The sequence below is a fragment of the Salvelinus fontinalis genome, chromosome 24 (assembly GCF_029448725.1).
Source record: "Salvelinus fontinalis isolate EN_2023a chromosome 24, ASM2944872v1, whole genome shotgun sequence".
NCBI lineage: Eukaryota > Metazoa > Chordata > Actinopteri > Salmoniformes > Salmonidae > Salvelinus > Salvelinus fontinalis.
In genome coordinates this window covers 805099-825322 of record NC_074688.1, presented here as the reverse complement: position 1 = coordinate 825322, position 20224 = coordinate 805099, and the positions used below count along the sequence as shown (strand labels likewise).

Here is a 20224-nt window from a genome sequence, read left to right as displayed (position 1 = left end):
GTCCATCACCTTTCTCAGTTTGATAGACATGAGACTCTTTTAGTGAAATAGTAAATACTGTACATATGGAAAGAAATCACAGTAGAGCTATAGCCTGGAACACAAGACAAATACACATTTTATTTGAATCAAATAACAAACTAAATGGTTTTTAATCTACAACAAATATTCCTGTACACACACTGAGTCTACAAAACATTAACACCTGCTAATGAGTGCTTTTGAAAATTTATATCATATACACGTGTATCATCATATAAAAACACATGTAGATGTGATATCATTGGTTTTGACACTATAGCGCCCTACCCTGTACTGACAGTGGGAGAGGTTTCGTGACCGTGTGGCTTTCGTATCTTAGGGTTTACGGCCTCCACCTCAGCATTTGGGGAGATGTTGACGACCCGTAGGCTCCTGGGTACGTATTCAAATATAATCTTAATGATTATGATGTAAAAAGGTTAAACTAATTCGAGATCAACACTTTGTTGAGTTACACTAGGGCCTGTATTCACAATATGTCCCCATTGTGTCCTCTCTTCTCTCACAAACACATATAAGCATGACTATCACAAAAGCCCTGCATTATTTTGTAGTGTGTGTGTATAAGTTAGTGAGAGAGAGCACTGAATACAGATGGCATTTACATGTGTGAGTGTGAGAGACAAACGTAGAGCTTGTGTGTGTGGGGTAAATGGAGAGTTGGGCTATGGTTTGTGTGGCCAGCAAGGCAGTTGATACTACTGACAATCTTCTGTTAATTTATGTATCTGTTAATTTATGTATGAATTAACAAGGCCAGTCCATCCATATGCATTCACCCAGTCCAGTGCGCTCTACAGGGGGCCGCTGCCACCGTTTCCTCCCCCACCAGGACCCTTCGTCCTAAGGTCGTGCCACACCTTCACTAGAGGCTCGCGATTCTTCCATATCAGCTCGTGGCCATACATGATGTACCAGCTACAAAAAATAAAGAGAGAATAGGTGAGGAACATATAGAGATAGATAGGAAGAGAGGTTAAACGAGAATAAAATAACATATCTTATGTCGTAGTACCCGATCCAATACCACACATGTACACGATAGGTTGGGAGCAGCACAGGGTAAGAGAAGAAGAGTGGTACCCCTGGAGCAGTTTTTTTTTGGGGGGGGGGGGGGGCTAGAGGATTAAGTGACCCCCAAACAAACATCGTCAAAGCCGGGGTACTGTGGAGAAGATGGTCAAAAGACAGCTAGCTTTACTAGATGTTGAGCTGTTTTGTTGCTGCCCTGTGCAACAGTCATTGTAATGGGGATGTGTGTGTGAGAGAGTAATTGAAGAAGTGAGTGAGAGCAGACAGACAGATGGACTTGAAGCTGACTTGTCTGCCAAAAAGTTTTCCACCTAGCTGAACAGAGTGAGAGACTTACATGCCAAAAATAGCTCCGCCTAGATGGGCCGCGTGGTCGAAGTACCGCCATCCTAAAACTAGGCCAGCTGTGTCCATAGCTACTATGGCTTTCAATGCCTGGACAGGAGAAGAGAAAAAGGACGGTGTGAATAAACAAGACAGTAAATAACTTCCTGGAGTGACACTTACATTTTAGTCATTTAGCAGACATGCTTATCCAGAGCGGTTTACAGTGCATTCATCAGTCATAGTAAGTACATTCTCCTCAATGAAGTAGCTATCAGCAAAGTCAGAGCTACTAAGGGGGAGAAAAAAAAGTCAAGTGCAAGTTCACAAAAGCCATTTTTATTTATTTGGGATTATTTAAGATACCCTTTTTCCAAGAATCAGTGATCCAAGTCCTTGAGAGCTCTCCTGGTGTGTGTATCCTTCAAACAGCATGCTTGATGGCAATTTTGTTGTTAGACAATGTCAAAGCTTGCTTGCAAGAGCTGCCCTCTCCCAATTGGCTGTCAGGCGGCAGCATTGCTGAAATTTGCATAAACTTGGGAAATGTTTGAACTCTGGTCACTAGCTCCGGTGTCTCCTCCTTTATTTGAAAATGACTGGTTGCTGGTAGCTGATTATCACATAAGACACGGGTCACATAAGACACCCTACTAAAGGCATTTCACAAAAGCCACAATAAGACCAAATCCTAATTGTCAAAACACATACCAAATCAGACATACCAACACACATCGTAACAAAAATCGGAAATACCGACAATACTAAATCCCCAACCAGCATAAAAATGGGTGCAAAATGCATATGTTGTTATGCCAGAATGGTAATTGTAAACATGCACATCGAAGGACAGTTTGTGACTACATTCTGATTCCGTGCCCTTCTCCTGAACTGTACACATGTACACTCTAATGACGAGGGGGGAAAAAAATAGATATATACCGAGTTACAGTTCATAAGGAAATCAGTCAGTTGAAATAAATTCATTAGGCCCTAATCAATGGATTCACATAACTGGGCAGGGGCGCAGCCATCGGTGGGCTTAGGAGGGCATCACTGGGGAGCCAGGCCCAGCCATTAAGAATGAGTTTTCCCCCACAAAAGGGCTTTATTAGAGACAGAAATACTCCTCAGTTTCATCAGCTGTTTGGGTGGCTGGTCTCAAAAGATCTCGCAGGTGAAGAAGCAAAATGTGGAGGTCCTGGGCTGGCATAGTCACACGTGGTCTGCGGTTGTCAGGCCGGTTGAACGTACTGTCAAATTCTCAAAATTTACTTTGGAGGCGGTTTATGGTAGAGAAATGAACATAAAATTATATTTATTTTTCCCCAGCAGAAGGTGCACCTGTGTAAAGATCACGCTGCTTAATCAGCTTCTTGATCTGCTACACCTGTCAGGTGAATGAATTAAATTGGCAAAGGAGAAGTGCTCACTAACAGGGATGTAAACAAATTTGTGCACAAAATTAGAGAAATAAGCTTTTTGTGCATATGAAACATTTCTGGACCTTTTATTTCAGCTCATGGAACATGGGACTAACACTTTACATGTTGCATTTATATTTTCGTTCAGTATAGCTCAATATCGCACATTTTAATTTTTGCATTAGTTTCCTGTACCAGTACAAAAATTCCTGACTTTTCATTCATAGCTTGTTCTCCATCTTTTTAAATAGGGAACCAGCACTTCTATGATTTCAGCACTTTTATTTCCATGACTGATCAAAATTTATTTTCTCAGGGCTCTCTTGCCCTTCTGCAGCAGCAATATGTTTGGAGTATCAAATTGCAATATATGGCATATAGTTGAAGTCGGAAGTTTATATACACTTAGGAGTCATTGGAGTCATTACATTTACATTTAAGTCATTTACAAGTACATACATTCATATTTTTTTTTTTTTTTTTTGTACTGGCCCCCCGTGGGAATCGAACCCACAACCCTGGCGTTGCAAGCGCCATGCTCTACCAACTGAGCCACACGGGGCCTAATTAAAACTCGTTTTTCCACCACTCCATACATTTCTTGTAAACAAACTATAGTTTTGGCAAGTCGGTTAGGACATCTACTTTGTGCATGCATGACAAGGTATTTTTCCAACAATTGTAGACAGATAAATTATTTCACTTATAATTCACTGTACCACAATTCCAGTGGGTCAGAAGTTTACATACACTAAGTTGACTGTGCCTTTAAACAGCTTTGAAAATTCCAGAAAATATTGTCATGGCTTTAGAAGCTTCTGACAGGCTAATTGACATAATTTGAGTCAATTGGAGGTGTACCTGTGGATGCATTTCAAGTCCTACCTTCAAACTCAGTGCCTCTTTGCTTGACATCATGGGAAAATCAAAAGAAATCAGCCAAGACCTCAGAAAAAAATGTGTAGACTTCCACAAGTCTGGTTCAACCTTGGGAGCAATTTCCAAATGACTGAATGTACCACGTTCATCTGTACAAACAATAGTACGCAAGTATAAACACCGTGACCATGCAGCCGTCATACCGCTCAGGAAGGAGACGCGTTCTTTGGTGCGAAAAGTGCAAATCAATCCCAGAAGAACAGCAAAGGACCTTGTGAAGATGCTGGAGGAAACAGGTACAAAAGCATCTATATCCACAGTAAAACAAGTTCTATATTGACATAACCTGAAAGGCTGCTCAGCAAGGATGAAGCCACTGCTCCAAAACCGCCATAAAAAAGGCCAAACTATGGTTTGCAACTGCACATGGGAACAAATATCGTAATTTTTGGTGAAATGTCTTCTTGTCTGATGAAACAAAAATAGAACCGTTTGGCCATAATGACCATCGTTATGTTTGGAGGAAAAAAGGGGAGGCTTGCAAGCCAAAGAACACCATCTCAACCGTGAAGCATGGGGTTGGCAGCATGTGGGGTTGCTTTGCTGCAGGAGGGACTGGTGCACTTCACAAAATAGATGGCATCATGAGGAGGAAAATTATGTGGATATATTGAAGCAACATCTCAAGACATCAGCCAGGAAGTTAAAGCTTGGTCGTAAATGGGTCTTCCAAATGGACAATGACTCCAAGCATGCTTCCAAAGTTGTGGCAAAATGGCTTAAGGACAACAATGGTATTGGAGTGGCCATCACAAAGCCCTGACCTCAATCCTATAGAAGATTTGTGAGAAGAACTGAAAAAGCGTGTGAGAGCAAGGCCTACAAACCTGACTCCGTTACACCAGCTCTGTCAGGAGGAATGGGCCAGAATTCACACAACTTATTGTGGGAAGCTTGTGGAAGGCTACCCAAAACGTTTGACCCACGTTAAACAATTCAAAGGCAATGCTACCAAATAATAATTGAGTTGAGCCAACAGTTGAGAATGACACAAATATAAATTTTCAAAGTCTGCTGCCTCAGTTTGTATGATGGCAATTTGCATATACTCCAGAATGTTATGAAGAGTGGTCAGATGAATTGCAATTAATTGCAAAGTCCCTCTTTGCCATGCATATGAACTGAATCCCCATAACTTTTCCACTGCATTTCAGCCCTGCCACAAAAGGACCAGCTGACATCATGTCAGTGATTCTCTCGTTAACACAAGTGTGAGTGTTGACGAGGACAAGGCTGGAGATCACTGTCATGCTGATTAAGTTTGAAAAACAGACTGGAAGCTTCAAAAGGAGGGTGGTGCTTGGAATCATTGTTCTTCCTCGGTCAATCATGGTTACCTGCAAGGAAACACGTGCTGTCATCATTGCTTTGCACAAAAAGGACTTCACAGGCAAGGATATTGCTGCCAGTAAGATTGCACCTAAATCAACCATTTATCGGATCATCAAGAACTTCAAGGAGAGCAGTTCAATTGTTTTGAAGAAGGCTTCAGGGCGACCAAGGAAGTCCAGCAAGCGCCAAGACCGTCTCCTAAAGTTGATTCAGCTGCGGGATCGGGGCACCACCAGTACAGAGCTTGCTCAGGAATGGCAGCAGGCAGGTGTGAGTGCATCTACACGCACAGTGAGGCGAAGACTTTTGGAGGATGGCCTGGTGTCAAGAAGGGCAGCAAAGAAGCCACTTCTCTCCAGGAAAAACATCAGGGACAGACTGATATTCTGCAAAAGGTACAGGGATTGGACTGCTGAGGACTGGGGTAAAGTCATTTTCTCTGACGAATCCCTTTTCTGATTGTTTGGGGCATCCGGAAAAAAGCTTGTCCGGAGAAGACGAGGTGAGCGCTACCATCAGTCCTGTGTCATGCCAACAGTAAAGCATCCTGAGACCATTCATCTGTGGGGTTGCTTCTCAGCCAAGGGAGTGGGCTCACTCACAATTCTGCCTAAGAACACAGCCATGAACACACATCCTCCGAGAGCAACTTCTCCCAACCATCCAGGAACAGTTTGGTGATGCATTTTCCAGCATGATGGAGCCCCTTGCCATAAGGCAAAAGTGATAACTAAATGGCTCGGGGAACAAAACATCAATATTTTGGGTCCATGGCCAGGAAACTCCCCAGACCTTAATCCCATTGAGAACTTGTGGTCAATCCTCAAGAGGCGGGTGGACAAACAAAACCCCACAAATTCTGACAAACTCCAATCATTGATTATGCAAGAATGGGCTGCCATCAGTCAGGATGTGGCCCAGAAGTTAATTGACAGCATGCCATGGCGGATTGCAGAGGTCTTGAAAAAGAAGGATCAACACTGCAAATATTGACTTCATGTAATTGTCAATAAAACCCTGACACTTATGAAATGCTTGTAATTATACTTCAGTATTCCATAGTAACATCTGACAAAAATATGTAAAGACACTGAAGCAGCAAACTTTGTGAAAATTAATATGTGTAATTCTCAAAACTTTTGGCCACGACTGTATGTAAACTTCTGACCCACTGGGAATGTGATGAAAGAAATAAAAGCTGAAATAAATAATTCTCTACTATTATTCGGACATTTCACATTCTTAAAATAAAGTGGTGATCCTAACTGACCGAAGACAAGATTAAATGTCAGGAATTGTGAATAACTGAGTTAAAATGCATTTGGCTAAGGTGTATGTAAACTTCTGACTTCAACTGTAGATAGGGAAATAGTCGTAGTGTGAGTCGACCAAGCACAGGTTAACTACTTATGATTTTATTGCGATTCAATGTTCCAAACATATTAATGCTGCAGAGAGGCAAGAGAGCCATGATAAAATAAGTTATGTACACTGCTCAAAAAAATAAAAGGAACACTAAAACAACATATCCTAGATCTGAATGAATGAAATATTCTTATTAAATACTTTTTTCTTTACATAGTTGAATGCGCTGACAACAAAATCACACAAAAATTATCAATGGAAATCAAATTTATCAACCCATGGAGATCTGGATTTGGAGTCACACTCAAAATTAAAGTGGAAAACCACACTACAGGCTGATCCAACTTTGATGTAATGTCCTTAAAACAAGTCAAAATGAGGCTCAGTAGTGTGTGTGGCCTCCACGTGCCTGTATGACCTCCCTACAACGCCTGGGCATGCTCCTGATGAGGTGGCGGATGGTCTCCTGAGGGATCTCCTCCCAGACCTGAACTAAAGCATCCGCCAACTCCAGGACAGTCTGTGGTGCAACGCGGCGTTGGTGGATGGAGCGAGACATGATGTCCCAGATGTGCTCAATTGGATTCAGGTCTGGGGAACGGGCGGGCCAGTCCATAGCATCAATGCCTTCCTCTTGCAGGAACTGCTGACACACTCCAACCACATGAGGTCTAGCATTGTCTTGCATTAGGAGGAACCCAGGGCCAAATCGCACCAGCATATGGTCTCACAAGGGGTCTGAGGATCTCATCTCGGTACCTAATGTCAGTCAGGCTACCTCTGGCGAGCACATGGAGGGCTGTGCGGCCCCCCAAAGAAATGCCACCCCACACCATGACTGACCCACCGCCAAACCGGTCATGCTGGAGGATGTTGCAGGCAGCAGAACGTTCTCCACGGCGTCTCCAGACTGTCACGTCTGTCACGTGTGCTCAGTGTGAACCTGCTTTCATCTGTGAAGAGCACAGGGCGCCAGTGGCGAATTTGCCAATCTTGGTGTTCTCTGGCAAATGACAAACGTCTTGCACGGTGTTGGGCTGTAAGCACAACCCCCACCTGTGGACGTCGGGCCCTCATACCACCCTCATGGAGTCTGTTTCTGACCGTTTGAGCAGACACATGCACATGTGGCCTGCTGGAGGTCATTTTGCAGGGCTCTGGCAGTGCTCCACCTTGCACAAAGGCGGATGTAGCGGTCCTGCTGCTGGGTTGTTGCCCTCCTACGGCCTCCTCCACGTCTCCTGATGTACTGGCCTGTCTCCTGGTAGCGCCTCCATGCTCTGGACACTACGCTGACAGACACAGCAAAACTTTTTGCCACAGTTCGCATTGATGTGCCATCCTGGATGAGCTGCACTACCTGAGCAACTTGTGTGGGTTGTAGACTCCGTCTCATGCTACCACTAGAGTGAAAGCACCGCCAGCATTCAAAAGTGACCAAAACATCAGCCAGGAAGCAAAGGAACTGAGAAGTGGTCTGTGGTCACCACCTGCAGAACCACTCCTTTATTGGGGGTGTCTTGCTAATTGCCTATAATTTCCACCTGTTGTCTATTCCATTTGCACAACAGCATGTGAAATTTATTGTCAATCAGTGTTGCTTCTAAGTGGACAGTTTGATTTCACAGAAGTGTGATTGACTTGGAGTTACATTGTGTTGTTTAAGTGTTCCCTTTATTTTTTTGAGCAGTGTATATAAACTCAGCAAAAAAATAAACGTCCCTTTTTCAGAACCCTGTCTTTCAAAGATAATTTGAAATAACTTCACACATCTTCATTGTAAAGGGTTTAAACACTGTTTCCCGTGCTTGTTCTATGAACCATAAACAATTAATGAACATGCACCTGTGGAACGGTCGTTAAGACACTAACATCTTACAGATGGTAGGCAATTAATAAATCTTCTTAGGGCTAGGCCACCTGTTGACAACTTCCGGTGAAATTGGAGGGTGCCCAATTCAAATAAATAATAGTAAAAATTATGGATTATTTACATTTACATTAAAGTCATTTAGCAGACGCTCTTATCCAGAGCGACTTACAAATTGGTGCATTCACCTTATGACATCCAGTGGAACAGCCACTTTACAATAGTGCATCTAGATCTTTTAAGGGGGGGGGGGGGGGGGGCAGAAGGATTGCTTTATCCTATCCTAGGTATTCCTTGAAGAGGTGGGGTTTCAGGTGTCTCCGGAAGGTGGTGATTGATTATAAACATACAAGCGTCTTATTTCGGTTAAAAGCCTAAATTATTATTAATCTAACCGCACTGTCCAATTCACAATAGGCTTTACAGAGAAAGCATGCCATGCGATTGATTGAGGACGGCGCCCCACATCAACATTTTTCCACCGGCACAGGCTTCATAAAAATCACAAATAGCGAATAAATATTCACTTACTTTTTGAAAATCTTCCTCCGATATGCAATCCAAAAGGGTCCCAGTTACAACATGTGTCTTGTTAGATAAAATCCTTTATATCCCAAAAAAGTCAATTTAGTTGGCGCCATCGATTTTAGTAATCCACTCGTTCAACATGCAGAGAAAGGAATCCATAAAACTACACCTACACTTTGTTTCAACAAGTCAAAATGTTTCTATTTACTCCTCAGGTACCCTAAAATGTAATTAAACTATAATATTTAATACGGAAAGAAGTATGTTCAATAGGAAAGCAAAATGAGCGGACGGGCGCTCAAACACGAATTTCCAAACTGGTGTCGTCGTACTAAAACTCATATTTCTTCTTTATTATTCAAGTTACAAGCCTGAAACCTTGAATAAAGACTGTTGACATCAATGTGGAAGCAATAGGAATTGCAATATGGGAGCTGGAATTGCATATGCCCCTATGCTTTCCATTGTAAGAGCATGGGCTCAAAAAAAAATATGATTTTCTCCTACCATATCAATTGTGTTAGTCTCATACATTATTTTAACATTTCTACAAACTTCAAAGTGTTTTCTATCCAATGGTACCAATTATATGCATATCCTGGCTTCTGGGCCTGAGTAACAGGCAGTTTACTTTGGGCACGTCAGTCAGGTGGAAATTCAGAAAAAAGGACCCTAGCCTGAAGAACGCAATTAAGGTCACAGTTATGAAAACTTAGGCCTCTTTAGTGTCCTTTCTACTGACTCTGGAGAACACCAAAAGAAAGATGCCCAGGGTCCCTGCTTATCTGCGTGAACGTGTCTTAGGCATGCTGCGAGGACTGCAGTTGTAGCCAGGGCAATAAATTGCAATGTCCGTACTGTGAGACGCCTAAGACAGCCCTACAGGGAGAACAGCTGATCATCGTTGCAGTGGCAGACCACGTGTAACAACACCTGCACAGGATCGGTACATCCGAACATCACACCTGCGGGACAGGTACAGAATGGCAACAACAACTGCCCGAGTTACACCAGGAATGCACATTCCCTCCATCAGTGCTCAGACTGTCCGCAATAGGCCGAGAGAGGCTGGACTGAGGGCTTGTAGGCCTGTTGTAAAGGCAGGTCCTCGCCAGACATCACCGGCAACAACGTTGCCTATGGGCACAAACCCACCTTCACTGGACCAGAGAAGACTGGCAAAAAGTGCTCTCCACTGACGAGTCGCGGTTTTGTCTCACCAGGGGTGATGGACGGATTCGGATTTATCAGCGAAGGAATGAGCGTTACACCGAGGCCTGTACTCTGGAGCAGGATCGATTTGGAGGTGGAGGGTCCGTCATTGTCTGGGGGCGGTGTGTCACAGCATCATCGGACTGAGCTTGTTGTCATTGCAGGCAATCTCAACGCTGTGCGTTACAGGGAAGACATCCTCCTCCCTCATGTGGTACCCTTCCTGCAGGCTCATCCTGATATGACCCTCCAGCATGACAATGCCACCAGCCATACTGTTCGTTCTGTGCGTGATTTCCTGCAAGACAGGAATGTCAGTGTTTTGCCATGGCCAGAGATGAGCCCGGATCTCAATCCCATTGAGCAAGTCTGGGAACTGTTGGAACGGAGGTTGAGGGCTAGCCATTCCCCCCAGAAATGTCTGGGAACTTGCAGATGCCTTGGTGGAAGAGTTGGGTAACATCTCACAGCAAGAGCTTGGCTAATCTGGTGCAGTCCATGAGGAGGAGATGCACTGCAGTACTTAATGCAGCTGGTGGTCACACCAGATACTGACTGTTACTTTTGATTTTGACCCCCCCTTCGTTCAGGGACACATTATTCCATTTCTGTTAGTCCCATGTCTGTGGAACTTGTTCAGTTTGTGTCTCAGTTGTTGAATTTTGTTATGTTCATACAAATATTTACACATGTTAAACTTACTGAAAATAAATACAGTTGACAGTGAGAGGACGTTTCTTTTTTTGCTGAGTTTGTTTATATATATGTATAAATATGAGAGAGAACTGCAATATACAGTACCAGTCATTCCAGGATTTTCTTTATTTTTCCTGTTCTCTACATTGTAGAATAATAGTGAAGACATCAAAACTATGAAATAGCACATATGGAATCATGTCTTAACCAAATAAGTGTTAAACATATATCAAATATATTTAACATTTGAGATTCTTCAAAGTAGCCATCCTTTGCCTTGATGACAGCTTTGCACACGCTTGGCATTCTCTCAACCAGCTTCTTTAGGAACGCTTTTCCAACAGTCTTGAAGGAGTTCCCACATATGCTGAGCACTTGTTGGCTGCTTTTCCTTCACTCTGCAGTCCAACTCTTCCCAAACCATCTCAATTAGGTTGAGGTCGGGTGATTGTGGAAGCCAGATCATCTGATACAGCACTACATCACTCTCCTTCTTGATCAAATAGCCCTTGCACAGCCTGGAGGTGTGTTGGGACATTGTACAGTTGAAAAACAAATGATAATCCTACCAAGCGAAAACCAGATGGGATGGCGTATCGCTGCAGAATGCTGTGGTAGCTATGCTGGTTAAGAGTGCCTTGAATTCTAAATAAATTACAGACAGTGTCACCAGTAAAGCACCATCAAACCTCCTCCTCCGTGCTTTATGGTGGGAACTACACATGCAGAGATCATCCGTTCACCTACTCTGCGTCTCACAAAGACACGGCAGTTGGAACCAAAAATCTCAAATTTGGACTCATCAGACCAAATGACAGATTTCCACTGGTCTAATGTCCATTGCTCATGTTTCTTGGCCCAACCAAGTCTCTTCTTATTGGTGTCCTTTAGCAGTGGTTTCTTTGCAGCAATTCGACCATGAAGGCCTGATTCACGGAGTCTGATGTGTCTGTTACTTGAACTCGAAAGCATTTATTTGGGCTGCAATTTCTGAGGCATGTAACTAATGAACTTATCCTCAGCAGCAGAGGTAACTCGGTCTTCCTTTCCTGTGGCGGTCCTCATGAGAGCCAGTTTCATCATAGAGCTTGATGGTTTTTGAAACTGCACTTAAAGAAACTTTCTTGAAATTTTCCGTATTGACTGACCTTCATGTCTTGAAGTAAATGATGGACTGTCGTTTCTCTTTGCTTATTTGAACTGTTCTTGTCATAATATGGACTTGGTCTTTTACCAAATAGGGCTATCTTCTGTATACCACCCCTACCTTGGCTCAAATGCATTAAGGAAAGAAATTCCACAAAGTAATTTTTAACAAGACACCTGTTAATTGAAATGCATTCCAGGTGACTACCTCATGAAGCTGGTTGAGAGAATGCTGAGAGTGTGCAAAGCTGTCATCAAGGCAAAGGGTGGCTATTTTGATTTGTTTAACACTTTGTATTAAACATTCCATATGTGTTATTTCATAGTTTTGATGGCTTTACTATTATTCTACAATGTAAAAATAAAGAAACTCTGGAATGAGTAGGTGTGTCCAAACTTTTGACTGGTACTGTATATCGTATCGGCACCTAAGTATCATGATATGATTGTATTGTGAGGTGCCTGGCAATTCCCTGCTTTATTCCTCATACCCATGAGGGGGAGTGTACTATGGTGAAAACTCCCTCCATCCATGCTTATACCAATCCAATACTTTTAAAGGGAAACTTCACAATTGTATTCATAGTCATCTCCAGCACCACCTATCAACAACGTATGTGAAAATGGTGCATTTCTATGTTTTGTAGTAAAACACGTATTTCCAATGACATTGGTATTATTCATGTGATTTTGACCAATTGTGAGCAGTGGTGGAAAAAGTACTTAAGTCATACTTGAGTTTTAAATATACTTAAGTATCAAAAGTAAATGGAATTGCTAAAATGTACTTAAGTATCAAAAGTAAAAGTATTAATAATTTCAAATTCCTTATATTATGCAAACCAGACAGCACAATTTATTTATTTGTATTTCTTATTTACAGATAGCCAGGGGGCACACTACAACACTGACATTCATTTACAAATAAAGCATTTGTGTTTAGTGAGTCTGCCAGATCAGAGGCAGTAGGGATGACCAGGGATGTTCTCTTGATAAGTGCATGAATTGGACCATTTTCCTGTCAAAATGTAACAGGCACTTTTGGGAAAAAGTGCATTATATACTTTAGGAATGTAGTGAAGTAAAAGTTGTCAAAACTATAAAAAGTAAAGTATAGATACCCCCCAAAACTACTTAATTAATACTTTAAAGTATTTTTACACCACTGGTGGTGAGTAGGCATTGTGTAATAATCTTTTTTACTACAAACATAGAATCGTGAATTTTCACATATGTTGATGTTGGGGGTAGTGCTGGAGATGACGAATGTAAAGTTGAAAATGTTCCTTTAAATCCCTGAGTGAACACTTCTGGAGATGGGTAGAAAATCAGAATGGAGCTTCTGTGTGGTTAAGTGTGCTGTAAGGGTTGTTCACTCACATTGCCTGCAGAGAAAGCATACATCGGTAGGAAGATGATTGCCAGCTTAGCCTCTGGCATTTTGGTACAGACGGCAGCCAAGACTGTCATGATGGCTCCTGACTGGAGAGGACAAAAAGTGACGTCAGAAACAGGAAGTAAAGGGGAATTCCGAAGGGAGTTTAAAATGTTAGTGCTTACCGCTCCAAGAGAGGGACCTAAGCGCCCGCTGGCTGTCTTACACACATAGCTGAACAGCGTAGAGATAACACCTTGCAATGAGAAGATGATTGATTATTTATCTGAAAATAAGTCTGTACTTTCAGGATTAGTAATCTGTCTATTACTTTCTGCCGTTTGTCTCTCACACACGCGTGCTGGTACCTGCAGACATGTAGACGGCCATGAACTGCTCCCTGCCTAGCATAGAGACGATGCTGGAGGAGAAGCTCCAGAGGACATACATGTTGGCCGCCATGTGGAAGAAGGAGTAGTGGCTGAACGTGGACAGAAGCATGGGGAAACACAGGGTTTCTGTGGGTAGGGTACAGACAGGAGGAGGAGATCAGGGAAGTGTTCAATAGGAACGGGGAGGGATAGACAATCATTTTTCCTATAAGAAATATTTTAATTGCGAAACGTTTCGCTAGGGTTTGCTACTGCGTGTAGTATTTCCTATTGGACAAGTCTTTTCAGATTATAATTGGTCTATAGAGGCTGTATATTTGCAAAAAATGTTAATGCCGTTTTGACTAAGAGCTTAGGTAAGCTAGATTTTTTAATATACATGTCAAATAAACTGGATCTCTGTCAGTGTTAATAGTAATAAAGTGCCATGATTAGGGCCTCTAGTTTTGCCTGACCATGTGACCTGACCAGGAAAAACTATAGCCTATAACAAGGGCTCCAGATGCTCCAGATTTCCCTGGTCAGGTGAAGAAAAACTCAGGGCCCTAATCCTGACACTTAATACTATTAACACTTCCTGAGGCAGAGATCAAGTTTTATGTGTATTTGTCATGATACGATAGGATAGGACAGTTTCCCCTACTCACTGGAGGCAGGGTTGGATGTGAAGTATTTGATCATAGAGCGCTGGAGGGATGGCACTCTCCAACAGCAAAACACCACGGCATTAGCAGCTATGATCCCTGAGAGAGAGGATCGGAGTAGAAAAAGACAGAATGAGTCGATAATGAAAGATGGGGGGAGGTGCTGACGGGTGGAAAAAGATGGCAGGATGAGCAAGGAACCTAAACTGCACATTGGGTGCTGCACTGCGGCTGCCCTCTGCTCCAGCCTTTCCAACATAATGTGTGATTTGAAGTGGCTGGGTACATTTGTGTCTCGTACAGACAAAAAGTATATATTATCTTAAGATAGAGAGGATAGTAGTGAAAGTGAGAAGCATCATCTCCAAATATCTGCATCAACTAGTTACTATCGAGAGGACACAAGAAAAAAAAAATCTATGGGCTTCAGTAAAGACTAACCTGTAACAGTACGTTGTCCCTCACTCAAGCTGTTCCACCACTTGTTGATCTGTAACAGAAACAGAACCGGTCTGAAAAAACAGCCACACATGTAGTGAAACCTGGCTTGTGTTCATTAGGCACTGAACAAAATAAAACTGACTGAAACAGGGAGACAACCTGGTCCAAGAAGGAACGTACATTTTAGTTTTCTGTTGCAAAATGTTTGAAAACATTTTCTGTTGTGTGTAGTAATGAACACAACCCAGAATAGGGAATCAACTCCCTAAGACATCAGTGTGACGACAGTTCAGCAAGAAAAGAGGGGGAGCATCGCGATATTTGGCCTAGCAAACCTGGGGGGGGGGGCATTGATATTTGGCCTAGTGTGAGTGGCAAAGTCCACAACTTGGGCCAAATCAACCCTTTTCCTTATGAAACTTGAAAGATGCCAGCCCCGTAAAAACATAATTCGTCCAAATAATCACCGGAGGAATTGCTCCTCGTAACCCTCATATCCCATTCAGTTACAAATGGCGGAGAGACAATAACCCCTAACCCCTGTTCCAGGGACACTCTGCTGCTCCCAGCCTGTTGTACTGTATGTGCATGTTGTGGGGAGAGGCCGGGTACTGCGACAGCAAAATAAAAAATGTCCAGTATAATGTATCAATAAAGATGTATACAAAATAATGGGGCATTGTATAAAAAAAAAAAATCAAAAAGGATCAACCCAATATCATAAATGTTTTGACCCATTCTTCATCTCACCCATTTGCGAAGATCCTCCTGTTTCTGCGGCCGTAGTTTCTCCAGACCCTCGGCCCGGACCTCGTCAAAGTAGCTCTGGACCCGGGACTTTAGTGACTCATACTGCCAGATGGCCGCTGTGCCAAATGAACAGGCTGTAAACTAACATAGTGTTAGTCCCCCTTATTCCGTCAGTGCTGTGCTGAATTTGCCAATAGACGTATCGAGGTCTCTGTGACTGCAACAGTAATAGCTGTTCAGTGTGTAACAGGTAATGCAGTTATATTGTACTGTGTTGTAGTATAGCTTATCGAGTAGTGTTTGTTTAGTTAAAGACCTAAAAACCTACCCCTATTGTGAACACCAGGGGCTTGACCAGTCTGCCAAATCTCCTGGGGTGTGTGTTTGCCACTGAGGGCTCCACGGGGGGAGATGCACCCCTCTTGTGGATGAGCCCTTCATTGGGCTCTGTGTGTGAGGGCCCCGTCTCCTCTATGACCCCCTTCTTGGTCTTTGTCTCCTTCGCTGCTTTCCTGAAGCCACATCTCTGTTGAGTGTTGAGGGTGAATCTAGGAAAAAGCGTAAACAGGGAAGAGTAAGAGCTAGATGATTGGTCAATTAGTTAGCTATGATAACATCTGAGTAAAAGGAGAAATGGTTTCAATCCTCCTTCCAGAGAAAAGAGAAGTGATTTTGAAAGTAGAGGGAGGAACTTACTGACTAATTTACTCTGGATAAGTGCCTCTGCTTAATCAGTGTTTTTTCATCCTGGTCCTGGGGAGTGGAGTTATTGCCCTAGCTCTACCTAATTCCACTAATAAAAGGTTTGATAATGAGTGATAAGTGGAATCCGGGGTGTATTCACTAGGAACCAAATGGAGGCAAACATAAACAAAGGGAACGGGGAGGGACGGACCTACCTGAATTTTGTCCGATAGTAACTAGTTCTTTGCAAAACCTTTTCCGTTGCAAAACCTTCTGCAGTGTGTGGCGGATGAATCAGAATTAGTTGGGTAACATAGATAAATAAGATGTTTTATTTATATAATATGCTTATGTGAGATACTTGTCATTAGAATGTATCCTTTTGGACTATAGTGTTGGCAGTTGCACTTTTCCCTCAGCTAGGGCTCAGTCACTTGGGGCCCAGAGAGGTCAGGCTTGACTTTCACATGTCCCTGGTGCTATGCAGAATATCAGAAAGGGAAGAGAACAGAATGGAAAATTGTCTTTGTATGTGAATGTGTCTTTACCTATTCTTAAACCATGTGAAGGGATGGCGTGATTAATGGGGAACCAATTACTTGTCTCCACAATGTCTGTGCGCTTATCCTGGGATAGTGTTTGACCTAGAGGCTCACTCCCCTCAGTGAGCTTGTCCAGTGGTGGGGTCAAGAGGGTGTTTACTTGAGATGGGAGTATCTAGAGTTGACAATTGAGTTATGCCTTGGATGAGGTAATGTTTTTGTACTATGAAGTACCAGGAACGAGATTAGAACCTCGTTTTAGAGACCAAACTGAGCGATAATTTATAGCGAATGCTATCTGGCTAAGGGATACTCCTTTCTCAAGAAAATAATGTACTTTTAACTCCATACATTTTCCCTTATACCCAAAAGTACTTGTTACATGTTGAATGCTTAGAAGGACAGGAAAATGGTCAATTTCACACAGTTATCAAAAGAACATGTGTTCATCCCTACTGCCTCTTATCTGGCAGACTCACTAAACACAAATGCATCGTTTGTAAATGATGTCTGAGTGTACCCCTGGCTATCCGTACATTTTAAAAACAATAAAATGGTGCCGTCTGCTTTGCTTAATATAAGGAATTTGAAATGATTTATAATTAAGTATATTTGAGCAATTACATTTACTTTTGATACTTAAGTATACAGTGCATTTGGAAAGAATTTATACACTTTAAAAAATTTCCCTCAATCTAAACACAATAGCCCATAATGACAGAGCAAAAACTGGCTTTTAGACATTTTTGCAAATGTATTAAAAATACAAAAAATACTTAAATATAACATTTACATAAGTATTCAGACCCTTTACTCAGTACTTTGTTGAAGCAACTTTGGCAGCGATTACAGCCTCAAGTCTTCTTGGGTATGACGCTACAAGCTTGGCATACCTGTATTTGGGGAGTTTCTCCCATTCTTCTCTGCAGATCTTCTCAAGCTGTCAGGTTGGATGGGGAGCGTCGCTGCACAGCTATTGTCAGGTCTCTCCAGAGATGTTCGATTGGGCTCAAGTCTTGGCTCTGGCTGGGCCACTCAAGGACATTGAGACTTGTCCCGAAGCCACTCCTATATTCTCTTGGCTGTGCGCTTAGGGTCGTTGTACTGTTGGAAGGTGAACCTCCGCCCCAGTCTGAGGTCCTGAGACCTTTGGAGCAGGTTTTCGTCAAGGATCTCTCTGTACTTTGCTCAGTTCATCTTTCCCTCAATCCTGACCAGTTTCCCAGTCCCTGCCGCTGAAAAACATCCCATGCTGCCAATACCATGCTTCACCATAGGGATGGTGCCAGGTTTCCTCCAGAAGTGACGCTGAGTTCAAGCCAAAGAGTTCAATCTTGGTATCATCGGACCAGAGAATCTTGTTTCTCATGGTCTGAGAGTCCATTAGGTGCCTTTTGGCAAACTCCAAGCGGGCTGTTATGTGGTTTTTCTGAGGAGTGGCTTCCGTCTGGCCACTCTAGCATAAAGGCCTGCTTGGTGGAGTGCTGCAGAGATGGTTGGGCTTCTGGAAGGTTCTCCCATTTCCACAGAGGAATTCTGGAGCTCTGTCAGAGTGACCACCGTGTTCTTGGTCACCTCCCTGACCAAGGCCCTTCTCCCAAGATTTCCCAGTTTGGCCGGACGGCCAGCTCTAGGAGGAGTCTTGGTAGCCAGTCAGGGCTATGGAACCCTGAGCTGTTCACTGGACGTGCTACCATGTCCCGGACCTGCTGTTTTGGACTCTCTCTCTACCGCACCCGCTGTCTTTAAATGATCAGCTATGAAAAGTCAACTGACATTTACTCCTGAGGTGCTGACCTGTTGCACCCTCTACAACCACTGTGATGATTATTATCTGACCCTGCTGGTCATCTATGAACGTTTGAACATCTTGGCCATGTTCTGTTATAATCTCCACCCGGCACAGCTAGAAGAGGAGTGGCCACCCCTCAGAACCTGGTTCCTCTAGGTTTCTTCCTAGGTTCTGGCCTTTCTAGGGAGTTTTTCCTAGCCACCGTGCTTCTACATCTGCATTGCTTGCTGTTTGGGGTTTTAGGCTGGGTTTCTGTACAGAACTGTGTGACATCGGCTGATGTAAAATGGGCTTTATAAATACATTTGATTGATTGGTGGTTCCAAACATCTCCCATTTAAGAATGGAGGCCACTGTGAACTTGGTGACCTTCAATGCGGAAGAATGGTTTTGGTACCCTTTCAAAGAGCTGTGCAGACACAATCCTGTCTCAGAGCTCCACAGACAATTCCTTCGACCTCATGGCTTGGTTTTTGCACTGACATGCACTGTCAATTGTGGGACCTTATATAGACAGGTCTGTACCTTTCCAAATCACGTCCAATCAATTGAATTTACCATAAGTGGACTCCAATCAAGTTGTAGAAACAGCTCAAAGATGATCAATGGAAACAGGATGCACCTAAGCTCAATTTCGAGTCTCATAGCAAAAGTTCCAAATACTTACGTAAATAAAAGCCATTTCTGTTTTATATTTTTTTTATACATTTGCAAACATTTCTAAAAACCTGCTTTGGCTTTGTCATTATGGGGTATTGTGTGTAGATTTAGGATTTGTTTTATTTAATCCATTTTAGAATAAGACTGTAATTTAACAAAATTTCGGGGGGAAAAAAATCAGGGCGTCTGAATAATTCCCGAATGCACTATTTTTAACCAAATACTTTTACTCAAGTAGTATTACTGGGTAACTCACTTTTACTTGACTAACTTTCTATTAACGTATCTTTACTTTTACTCAAGTGTGACAATTGGGTACTTTTTCAAGCATTGCACAAGACCAGGATTAAGAAACACTGTGCTAACTGTAAATTCATTCTTTCATATTTACACGGCAGAATTTGTCAACAACAACACAGGACTTTTGGGAACTCCCAAAAGATAGTTAGCTACATCGCAAAGAAGAAGTCCAACTAATCAAACAATAATTCAATGGGAATACTGAAGTAGCAAGTAGCCACCGATAGTACTACAACTGTGGTTGCAAGGACTAGCGAACTGTGGCACCACTAGCAACATATCTCAAAGTGAGCAGCTGTTCATCATCATGATAACCTACAGTCGTTAGCTCTGGCAGCCACTAGCTGAGTTTTAGATATCATTTATAGACTGACAATACATACATAAGTGGTCAAGATCTCAGGAATGGGCAAAATGCATTCCGTACACCATACCTGTTTCCTCTGGTTGCTGTACTAATGATGTCAGCCCTAGCCCATCTTAAAACGCAACCCCTCCACGCCATGTTCGTGAGCGGGTAACTCGAATGACCCCTCCTACATTCGCTACCGGGTCAACAATCTAAAACAGCCAAACATAACTGGGTCATATGGCTAGAAGGTATCCAGCTTTTGTCAAATTTACGTCAAAAGTTGAATATTTGTGCATTTTAGCTAACCCCTTTCCCCTCATTATCCGAACGTACTACGTTAATTATCTAAATCTGCTACGAAAAGTTACATTTGACGAAAAGC

At 42.7% G+C, this 20224-nt stretch overlaps 1 protein-coding gene and 1 non-coding gene across 2 annotated transcripts; both read right to left on the bottom strand.

The window, feature by feature from the left end:
* Positions 1-100: 100 nt before the first annotated feature.
* Positions 101-20122, bottom strand: parlb (presenilin associated, rhomboid-like b). Its single transcript, XM_055879304.1, has 10 exons — positions 19925-20122; positions 15841-16060; positions 15513-15653; positions 14763-14811; positions 14325-14420; positions 13654-13803; positions 13471-13541; positions 13291-13392; positions 1412-1509; positions 101-960 (listed from the first exon to the last, which is right to left on the bottom strand). Exons 1-10 carry the CDS (start codon positions 19993-19995, stop codon positions 837-839), a joined length of 1122 nt encoding a protein of 373 aa, XP_055735279.1. The 5' UTR covers positions 19996-20122; the 3' UTR covers positions 101-836.
* trnaa-ugc (transfer RNA alanine (anticodon UGC)) lies at positions 3311-3386 on the bottom strand. Its single transcript has one exon. It is a non-coding gene; the product is annotated as a tRNA-Ala (tRNA).
* Positions 20123-20224: the final 102 nt, after the last annotated feature.